Raw genomic sequence first — 12,005 nt, 5'->3', positions numbered from 1 at the left:
TAGTTCGATAAAACTACTGGCAGCACCAGTAGTACTTATTTTTTTTTAATTACCTCTTGGGGCAAAGACCCTAGAGGCTAGAGATGAAGTCGCTAGTTATAGATACAAAAGAATACATTATTAGTATAGAAAATTTATAAAATTGACAAAAAGCAAGCTCCTATATTGCGATTTAGCCGGTTATTTTAATGGGTTTTTTTACTTTTTCTCAGCTTGTATGAATGATAATCGTCTAAATTTTTATGTTAATTATAAAATGTGTGCTTTCATAATATTTGTATCCTTTTTTAAAGTAGTTACTGAGTTCTTAATCTTCAGACAGAAAGACGGATAGACAGACAGACATTGTTCTACTTTGTATTATAGAAATAATAAGTTGAAGCACTTCCTCTGAATTAAGGCTGAACACTGAAAATTGTATGAGTATTAATCATATTCAATGACAATAGACAAATAAAAACAAGGAAATTTATTTTCATACGCAGTACAGGAAATGTTTTGACAAAATAAAATTGAAAAATTATAGAATTTCTGTGATATGAACAACCCTCTTTTATTGTTTTCCTGAAAAAAGTACCTTCTGCCGAAAATTTAAAAATTAATTAGCTCGAGTTTCTTTCTGGTGTTATTAGTACTTGAGATAAGGTGATTGGATGGGGTAAAGGGGGTTAATGGGGGCATCGTTATTTAAGCCAGCTGCGAGCATCACTGTAGTACAAGAGTACAGGATAATCTGGTGCAACATCCAAGTAATAATTCAGTGTGAGAGCAGATTACAGACAAGCTGTAGTACAATAATAAAGACAGAATAAAAATGGAATAAATATATTAATATTTATTCTTATTGAAAGTAAACTAAAACAAGTCATACGTAGCGCAGTTATAAAAAACTAATTACATTTTATGAATATCGAATAGTTGTTTATTTATTATAAAAAAAATCATTTCTATACAAAATGTGTTAATAATTTTCAAATTTAAATAAAAGGTTTTCGTTGGTAATGTCAACGAAATATGATCCTTTTGAAAGTTTATTTAATTTCATGAAAAAGGGTCGGTCGAATATAGAGTACACAAACAGACAAGAAACAGATTGTAGCATAGCTCTGCTACAAAAAAAAAGAATATGAATACGCTGTACACCACATTACACATAAAAATTATATAAACTTAACATTAGAATATTAAAAGGGTTCTTGAATAAATAAATTTGGTTCTTTAATGTTATGACGTAATTTGATTTATAACCTTATATAGGCACATGTACAAGATTTTGTTATTGGTAGGGGGAGCGGAGAGTTGGTTGCTGAGAAAATTTATATGCTCATAATGATTTTTAACCATTCCTTCGTTGTAAATTTTATGACTACTGTGAAGGTGTGCTATGGGAGCATTCAACAAAACAAGGACGACGACATCCAAAAAGGCGAAACAGTAGGACAAACGGACATTAACACTTGTATAGTGTCAGAACTGAATAATCAGAATATAAATGAAGCAAATTTGTGAGTAAATTTGTTGAAAAACTTTTTGATACAGGGTAATGTTTCTGGACATATTTACATTTTTAGGACTTGATTATAGAGTTGCTTTGCTTATAATATTGTACTTTGTTGTCCTAGGAATTAGTATACCAAAAATCAGAACAATCGGATAATTAGATCACATAAAAATTAGTTGATAAAAATGTAAAAAAATCAACATGTTTAAAATGGACGTACGGACATTTTGGTAATGATTATAGAGTTGCTACGCTTTCTAAATCGTACCTAACTATTACAGGAATCACCATGCAAAATTTGAAATCGATAGGACAATTCTAACATGCCTAAATTAATGAAAAAAGCTATCCATCTCAGACGTACGGACGGACCGTCCCTAAAAAGGATTAAAGGGTTGTAGCTACATTTACACATTAGATCTTTGATGCGTAGTGTTTCTACATCCTCTTCATTTCGTACGGGGGGGAGGGTCATAACACTGACAAATCCATGTCAAACATGCTTCTGATTTAGAATTAAAGATTTAGCCTGCTTAAAATAAACTGGCGGCTCCGGCTCCAGAACCCTCTGGGACCAGAGTTGTCTGTATTATTTTGAGGGGAGGAGTTGATCCCCTCTATAGACATTGAAGGAGCTTCACTGTAAAGGAAAACCATATTGGTTGAGCGGTTGGCGAGATCCTTTTCTACAGACATAAAAAAAACTTACTGCTTTATATAATAGGATAAAGAATTTCTGAACATTAATTCAATATTTTGATTGTAATATTTTGCCACAGCTGACAAAAAAGATGAATTAATGTTAAAAAGCAAAGATTATTGATAGAATAAAAATGTACGCTGTACCATATGGATCAAGGAATCGGCAAAAAAAGTTTTTTTTTTTAAATTTCATCCTCATATATAAAAGTAAGAAAATTATTTTACATTCTTCTTTTTCGAATACCAAAGCACTTTTTAAAAGCGAAGCTTTTCTATAATTAGGGTCGGTCAGTCCGTCCGTTCGTCCTTCAGTTCGTCCGTAATGGATAGCTTTTTTCGTCAATTTAGGCATGTTAGAATTGTCCTATCGATTTCAAACTTTGCACGATGGTTCCTGTAGTAGTTAGGTACGATTTAGATAGCGTAGCAACTCTATAATCGTTACTAGAATGTCCGTACGTTTATTTTAAACATGTTGATTTTTTTTACTTTTTTAATAGGTAACAATTTTTTATGTGATAAAATCATCAGATTGATCTGATTTTTTAATTATTGATTCCTATTACAATAAGGTACAATATTAAGAGCGAAGCATCTCTATAATCAAGTTTTAAAAATGTCAGCATGTCCTTAAACAGAATTCTGTATTTAAGAAGTTTTGCAACAAATTTACGTATAATTTTATCAAACCTTATATTTGATATTTTTCATGTTCAGTTCTGAGACTTAACAAAAGTTAATGTTCGTCTGTCATATCGTTTCAGAGCTTCGCTTTTATTGATGTTGTCATCCTTGTTTTTTTTATAAAATTAGAGTATTTTTTTCATATTGACATAATAAACAGGTTAGGTAAGAACCCATAAACTGTACAAGAAAGGTTTAAAACTAACCCCTGCAGGAAGACTTATCCTTGTTCACCTTTCTTAATCAAACCTAACTATTTGTAAGAATGAAAAAATATTCTTTAGGGTAATCAAAATTGAGGGATCTATTCTGAATAAAAAAAGTACTTAATGTTAACATGTTAACCGATTGTAACCACTTATGAATAATTTTTTTTATTTGCAAATTTTCATCTATTTACTTGTCCTGACATGCGTGGTTCCAGTATAAAGTTTTAGTTGTGCCAAGAATAACATTAACATGTCTCTCTCTTCCTTTATGCCATGTCCAACTTATTTTAGCATTCGAGTTAGGGATAGAGACATATAATAATGTATAATACAGAGATAGATATGTAGAATATTATATGTCTCTGTCTTATTTATGCCATGTCCAGCTTATTTTAGCATTCAAGTTAGGGACAGAGACATACAATAATGTATAATACAGAGATATATATGTAGAATATTATATGTCTCTGTCATACTTTATGCCATGTCCAACTTATTTTGACATTCGAGTTAGGGATAGAGACATACAATAATGTATAATACAGAGATAGATATGTAGAATATTATATGTTTCTGTCTTACTTTATGCCATGTCCAACTTATTTTAGCATTCGAGTTAGGGACAAAGACAGATATTATTATTCATGTCTGTCTTTCTTTATTTGTCATGGACAGACAGATCAACAGAGACAAATATGTGAAGAGAAGATGTGAGATCATTTTTCTCAGGAGTAAGAAATATAGACATACAAATATTCCTTTATACATTGGTTAGGCATTATGTTTCATGATAAATTTTTACCGAGTGGCCGAATGCCCGCTAACAATGCGTATTAATTTTATTATTCCATTTTAATATTCGTGGAAAGTTGTCTGTATTACGATGCCGTACAGGAAAACTTTATTTTCCCTGATCCAAATCCATTATCCTGGCTGCATATACCTGTCCTTGACCATAAGCGGAACACAATATTAAAAGAGTAAACAATATCAATAAGCATTGATTTTATTAAGAAATACTATACACACAAAAAAATAGTGCCCTAATAGTGTGATAATACAAATAAATACACAAAAAAAATAGTGCCCTAATAGTGTGATAATACAAACAAATACACAAAAATAATAGTGTCCTAATAGTGTGATAATACAAACAAATACACAAAAAAAAATAGTGTCCTAATAGTGTGATAATACAAACAAATACACAAAAATAATAGTGTCCTAATAGTGTGATAATACAAACAAATACACAAAAATAATAGTGTCCTAATAGTGTGATAATACAAACAAATACACAAAAATAATAGTGTCCTAATAGTGTGATAATACAAACAAATACACAAAAAAAATAGTGTCCTAATAGTGTGATAATACAAACAAATACACAAAAATAATAGTGTCCTAATAGTGTGTTTATACAAACAAATACACAAAAATAATAGTGTCCTAATAGTGTGATAATACAAACAAATACACAAAAATAATAGTGTCCTAATAGTGTGATAATACAAACAAATACACAAAAATAATAGTGTCCTAATAGTGTGATTATCTACCTTTTTAAAGGTGAAGCTTTTCTTTAATTGGGGTCGGTCTGTTCGTACGTCCGAAAGAGGGTCATTTTTTTCGCATAATTTCGGCAAGTTGTGTGCGTTTAAGCGCATTTGACTGGAAGCTTGCACCCAACTTTACGGAATTATTAAAAAAGGATGCCGCTCTTAGTGTTTTGATTTGTCACAATCATAAAAAGGGACATATTTCAATTGAAACTCGTTCATACATATTTTTGCAAGCAAAAAAAATCTTTCAATAAATGACATATAATGTACATATGTGTTTTGGTGATCGTAAAGTAAATATTTAAGTTTGTTATATAAACTCTATAAACTTGCATCTCATGAGAGTATATATGTGTGTGTGTGTGTTTGTGTGTGAGTGTGTGTGTGTGTGTGTGTTTTTTAGCAGCATAGCTATTCTATTTTTCAAAGTGTTCTTTTGTCTGTTCTTGAGAAAAAAAGAAAAGAATATACGGGAGTAGTTCCTTTCGTGGCAACGCCCCTTAAGGGGCGATTCGTCGTATTTTTAAAATGGCTTTTTATAGGTTATTTTTGGCTAGGTTAGGTTATATTGGGAAAGGTGATTGCCCCACTGGGTTAGGAAATTGGCCCCGCAGGGGCTAGAAATAGAATAAAAAAATACTGTTAAAATTACGAAGAATCGCCCCTTAAGGTGCGTTGCCACGAAAGGGACTATTATTGAATATACCTATAGTTTAACTAAATTCCCATCAACCTTTTAAAGGGATAGTTGCACGAAGTGTATTTAAATTTGAAATTAGTGAACTGCATATTTTTTTCTGTTCAATAGTTTAAACTTCATCTATTGGACATATATTTGAAAGAATTTAAATTTTCTACCAGGTAGTTTTAAAAATATCAAGACATGAAATTTTTTTTTATATATGCAACATGAATGGCTGTTCTGTTTTCACAAAAAAAAACAGCATGATGACTATTTTGGTGGTGCCTCATTGATTGTTATTCATTGTTAGATGGTATTTCTATAACTTATAACTTATTCTTTTAGGTTTAGTAAGTTTTTTTTAAGGCAATAGCCCCATATAGACAGACTCTTTATATACTAAAAATTTTTGAAAATAATGATTACATTTATTAGCCACGCTACTCATAAATATATCTATCCTTGTTTGAATGTGTTCTAAGTTTAACTTGTTAAATTGGCTATTTTCGTTGTAAGAATTCTAATTTTTCACCGGGAACAATTTATGTTAAGATTGCAGTGTAGACCTTCACACATTTCAAACAAACTTTAGTTTTATATATTCTGCAAACATGTTAATCAGTAAAAAAAAATTTTTTCTTAAATTATAATATATCAATCGCTAAATTCAATAAAAATTACGTTATACTGGCCTACCATTGGTCAATTGAAATGTATACTGGCCTGCTATTAGTAATTTAGTTTATGTATTGACCTATAATTGGTAATTTGTATTTTATGACGTCATTTTTTATAGACACTATAAAGAGTCTACAGTGCCTCAAAAATCAGCCATGTGAGGTCATACAAAAGAGGGCTTATCTATCTCTTTTATTCCAGGTATAATGCAACAGTGAACAGGTCATCCTGGATCCAAAGTTAAATATAATTATTATTCCAGGTATAATGCAGCACGACAACAGTGAACAGGTCATCCTGGATCCCAAGTTAATTATAATTATTATTCCAGGTATAATGCAGCAGGACAACAGTGAACAGGTCATCCTGGATCCCAAGTTAATTGCCAGAGATTATATCAGGAATAGCATATCAAATTTCCCAGGAGTCTTATAATTTTTTTAGCAAAGCTCCTCTATAAGTTTTTTAGAGGTATAGTCCCTTTCGTGGCAACGCCTCTTCAGGGGCGGTTCGTCTTTTTTTGACATTTATTTTTATAGGTTAGGTTAGGATAAGTTGGGTTAAGTTTGCCCCGCAGGGTTAGACAATTGGCTCCGCATGGTTAAAGCCATCCGTAGGGGCATAGAAATAGGGGAAAATCTACTGTGAAAATACGACGAAACGCCCCTTTTTAGTCTTAAGAAAAAATACTTTTTTTAAATCTGGAAAATTAAAAAAGCACCAAAAATATAAAGGCAAAAAATTACTTAATTAGAAAGGTATAAAAAACATTTTGTGAGAAAAGTTTTTACCTATGGTATTTTTATTCTTTGTTATTCAAAATAAAAGATCCCATGGTAATTTCATGCATTCCAAGAAATATTATAATGGGAATAGTACAAATGAATAAATACTTCTCTAACTTCTTGTTCATATCCCTATAATAAAGTAACAGGATGTCTGTCTGTTTGTTTGTCTGTCTTTCTGTCTGTCTGTATGTCTGTACCGAAGGATCTCGCTAACCGCTGAACCGATTGGGTTCTCCTTAACAGGGTAGCTTCTCATAGGTCATAGTTTCGGTATTCAATTCCCTTCTCCTCTATTGCCCCTAGAGGCCTCTAGGGGCGTAGCCGCTGGTATGTATTTAATTTATTTTTTAAAAGGACAGCTAAATTCATTCACATATGGGGTTTTCTTTCCGTCTTCTCCTCTCATCTTCCTAATAATTATGACGTTACGTGGCTGATTTTTTAGTGACTTCCCCCCCCCCCCTTACCTTATATTGGTTTGCAATTTTAATGTTATTATCTTTTTATGTTTTTATGTTGTATCGAAATGATTCCTATATCTTATCTAATGTTTATTTTCTCTAATAATGGGGAGAGAAAAGGAAAAATGAGAGCTAGAGTGTATTATTTTATAAAGGCTCGGCAACCAAACTATTGGTTGCAGTTTGAGAAAAAGGTAGCTCTGTTGTAAGCTCCTTTTTAAAAACTTACTGAAGGCGCCAGTCTACGATTTTTTTTAATGAACGGCTGTTTTGACTGTTTTTTTGCGGTTGAGACTGTCAAATTATGCATCGAAATAGCTAAAGTTAGTCCAAACATTTCTTAATTATATGAAAATAGTGTTATTGGGGATTGTAAAATGATGCAGCTGCCGAGCCTTGTATATTATTTTGCCACAAACATCATTACTTTTGTGAACAAAAATGTGATATTGTGTTGAAAACAATAATACTATCACAAAATAAAGTCAAACAACTCTACTGTATCTATACCAATATATTTACACTTTTGTTTTCTCAACTGCATTATTTAAAACTATCGGCTACGGACCTAGAGGCCTCTAGGGGCACTTGATTAGATTTAACAAGTAATTCTTATTTTAGTTTTTTTTAAAATTAAAATTATTTTGGGGGGGAGGTGGTAATTTTTTCTTGGGGCGATTTCTCTAGGGAGGGTGGTGGCACCTTTCCTAAAAATAGTTATAAACATTAATGGGACCTATGAGAAGATACCCTGTAAAGAAGAACCATATCAGTTTAGTAAAAACAGACACACATCCAGTTACTTTATTATAAGAATTATTGTCTTTCCCCCTTATTTATGCACAATTAGGACAATCATTTTTCCATTAGGAAAATAGCTTAAAACCATTGTATTACCAGTAGGCATACTCTTTGAAAAAGAAAGCCCATCAAGGCGGTTAACAAAGTCCTAATCTCCAGAAGAACGTACGTCCTAAAAATAAAATAAAATAAGATATGAAAACAACAAATTCATGCTGTTAAACGTCATAAGTTCCCAAAAGCAAATTTTTTGTATGTTGAAATTATTCATTTCATGCATTATTTAAAAATACCACCACTGGCGTCGAAAATTATTCTTTGTTGTCAGTGGGAGGTTAGCAAAATGTTCAAAATACCAGTATGACATGTCCTTGACTATAGCACAACAGACAAACCTTTAAAACAATATCAAGAAGAACTTTGCTACAAAAATAAGTTGGAAATTTGAAGACGAAGAAAGTCGCTCAAAAAATCAGCATGTGACCTTAAAAAAATGAGGGATTATCCATCTCTTTTTTAAGGATTTTCTTTTCCACTCCTCCTCTCCTCGTCCCTCATTTTTATGACGTCAGAATTTTTTTTGAACGACTTCTGGAAATTTGATTATAATATAACCTGCGCTAGATCTTGGTTCTTTTTGGATCTAATAAGTTCTGTACCACTGGATTATATCTTCCTTATTTTCAACAGTCTTAGAGGAGAGAAACTGGTGAGTAGAATTTTAGTTTATTTTGGTTAGTTTAAGTTGGGTAGGGTATGACAGGGTTTTGTATGGCTCAGGGGCTGCTATTCAACCAATTAATTCCAATTAGAATTGCCGCAAAATTTAATATTTTGTTGGGGTAAAGTTTGCGTATAACTTTTTTGGGGTACTGAAGAGTAGTGGGTAAATAGGAGGAGAAAAAGGGAAGGGGGTTGTGGGGAAATTTTCTTTTAGAATTGTTTGTCAGATTCTCTTCTCTTTTCCCTGGTATGGCTTTAAATACAACTGGTGCTTTTCCTCTAATAGGCGATTGAGCACTGAAACCCCATACTCCCATTTTAAATTTAAAGTAATAAGAAAACAACAGAAAAATTATCCACCCTCGCCCTTTATTTCCAATTTATTTCTAAATAAAATAAGTCAGGGTGTTTCTGAGCTTGACCAGGCACTATATAAAACAAGTTTAAAGATAAAAGTAGTTTGCAATATAAAAAAAAATTAAGATTGGCTTACCAATTTATTTATTTATATAAGTTTTGATATTTTACAATTACCTAATATTTGGTAATGGGAATTAATATTTGACATTTAACGAGATAGGGAAAGTAGAATTGTTGTTAACTAGTATCCAGAATTTCTACCATTATTAAATCTTCTTTGAACTGTATAATTAGGTGGAATATAAAGATAGGTCAATTGCTAAACAAAATTTAGAAATTGGAACATTTTACATGAAATATTTAATTCGCTCCTAGCATCAAGGGGAGGGCTGAAAAATAGCCTAAAACCACTCTGAGGTATTTATAAATCTTCCCTGAAAAGCACAATCAATTCACACCAACATTTTCCAAGATATTTATAGAAAAAAAACTACTTTATATCAAGTACTAGTAAGTTCACAAAAATTGAAGATGCAACTACTAATTTCAAACTGATTTTTTACAAAAATTTGGGGGATTTTTTTGTGGGGGGGGGGGGTTTAACCCCCAAGAAAATAGCCTAAAACCAACACAGGACCAGTAGGTATATTCCCTGAAGAGTATAATCCGATCGGTTCAGTGGTACCGAGATCTTAAGGGACAGACGGACGGACGGACAGACAGACGAACAGACAGGCATCATTCTACTTTGTATTATAGATTACTAAACCACTGAAACATAAAAAATGGAAAAAAAATTCAACTGCCATTTGCTAATCCCTGATAGATTCTGAGAATGATTATTGCATGTACTAAAATGAAAATACAGTTTATAATTTTAGAATTCAAACATTGATTTCATATTAGAGTAAAACACTAGAAGGGAAAAGGGTTAAATAATTAATACATATATCTCCCCATTGACTTGCAATTGGGTCATTAAAAATCAACCAATGTTGTGGTGTGTATTATTACAGCCAAGTAGCAGAATACAAATTGGTAGCAGACTAATAATGTCATTGAAAAAGGGAGGGAGGGAGTTATTTGTACATACATCTATACTATAGATCTGTTTATTTCATAAATATTTTCATTTCACTAAAGGTTATGTCTTCTTACATAATAAGCTTTTTGTTTTTACCTTTTTTACCAATCAAAAATAATCTTTTAATGCTTTTTCATCAATTATATGTACCTTAGGACCTCAAAACAGTTATCCCCAAAGCATTTCTTCTGTGGTGTCTTTGAAAGTTCGGATTTTACAGACAACTAAATCAACAGTAAATAACAATAACCAAAGTCAATATGTTAAAAAAAGTTTGAGTAACACTCTCATTTTTAACAGTTCAATATCCCTTCCCTTCGTAACTTTACAAAGTGTCTCAAGAATCAGCCATGTGACGTCATAAAAATGAGGGAGATGAGCGGAGAAGTGGGAAAGAAAAATCCAACAATCCCTCATTTTTATAACGTCACGTGGCTGATTTTTGAGACACTTTGTATGGTTCCTTTCGAGGGTAATATTAAAGTCCAAATTACATTTTGTTTAAGAACGAGGATGTGACGAGCTTCCAGATCTTGCACGCGGGGCGGGCCCTCAGAATTCTCCGCCTTGCCAAACTTCTCAGCCTTATCCGGTTACTCCGACTCTCCAGGCTGGTCAGATATGTCAGCCAGTGGGAGGAAGTTTATGTAAGTAAATTATTCTATTTTTGAAAGATTTTTAAGTAAATTATTTTAAGCTTTATTAGGATAACATCCAGTAGCGAAATAACTCATAATTTCCAGTAACCTTTAACTTATAGCAGCTTAAAGATTTTTTTCTATTTAATGTCTTTGAATCATAATATTTATAGGAATTTTAGAGCCTGTTTCAAATTTTCCTAAACGGTTAGAAAAATTGATATATAGAGTAGCTGCGGAACTAAAAAGATAATGCATATCTACAACTTTTATAATAAATAAGTTTATACTAGTAAAGGCAAATTTTCTTTTAAGTATCATTATAAAAAAAACATAGATTGTTACTTTGGTTTTATTAAGAAGCATCAAAATTTTAATATTTAAAAATTAAAGTTCACATATAAATTTTTAACCTGACCAAAACCAAAGCACAGCTTTTTTTATGCGATTAAAATCACTAAAATCACACATTTTACTGCACATTATACATACACAAGCAAACTAATTTTTTCAGAGCCTTTTATAAAACACACTAAAACGTTTTTTAAATACATACACCTATCAACGATAAAAATTGCATGAATTAACTTTTTTTGGAAAGACACGAATATTTTTTCCGTATATTGTGTTGAAAAAATGTTATAATAACTCAGAAAATTAATAAGCATGAAACTATACGGATCAACTGCAGTTCACGGTAAAACATTCCCGGTAACAAATATTTCCAAAAATCTATGAACTTTAAAGGCTGCTAGCTGCCAAACGGCTGAACGTACAGATCATACCCGCACACCATTTTAAGCGGCATAAGAAGGCAAACAAATAATCTGGAATAGCCAAGATCCAATGATGCACAGGGAAAGCTTCACTGAAGCAAAAACGCGTAAAATAGTTCTTTTTGCGCATTTCTCTACACTGCGAGATAATTATGCATTATTAATTTATGGCTATTCCAGATTATTTGTCGGCCTTCTTATGCCTCTTAAAGCAGTTTGCGGGCATGATCTGTACGTTCAGCCTTTTGGCAGCTAGCACCATAGACGTCCAAGGGGGGGGGGGGGGGGAGTAATGGGCCGTAGGCACCCTCAAAATTTTTTTCATTTTACCCCCCCCCCCCCCCCATTTAAAATTT

General features: G+C 32.1%; 1 protein-coding gene across 4 annotated transcripts in view; it reads left to right on the top strand.

The window, feature by feature from the left end:
• The window catches only part of Ih (hyperpolarization activated cyclic nucleotide gated potassium channel Ih), a 229,189-nt gene that overhangs the window by 154,444 nt on the left and 62,740 nt on the right, over positions 1-12,005 (top strand). For all 4 annotated transcript variants that reach the window (XM_080146939.1, XM_080146931.1, XM_080146948.1 and 1 more), the window contains 3 exons: positions 6,350-6,419; positions 8,693-8,777; positions 10,742-10,882. In XM_080146939.1, coding sequence (XP_080003065.1) covers positions 6,350-6,419; positions 8,693-8,777; positions 10,742-10,882 — 296 coding nt within the window. The remainder of the gene's footprint in view (positions 1-6,349; positions 6,420-8,692; positions 8,778-10,741; positions 10,883-12,005) is intronic.

This window comes from Acartia tonsa, chromosome 2 (genome assembly GCF_053477335.1).
Source record: "Acartia tonsa isolate MP-2025a chromosome 2, ASM5347733v1, whole genome shotgun sequence".
NCBI classification, from domain to species: Eukaryota; Metazoa; Arthropoda; class Copepoda; order Calanoida; family Acartiidae; genus Acartia; species Acartia tonsa.
The sequence above is the reverse complement of the archived record's forward strand: the minus strand, read 5'-3'. Positions and strand labels throughout refer to the sequence as shown.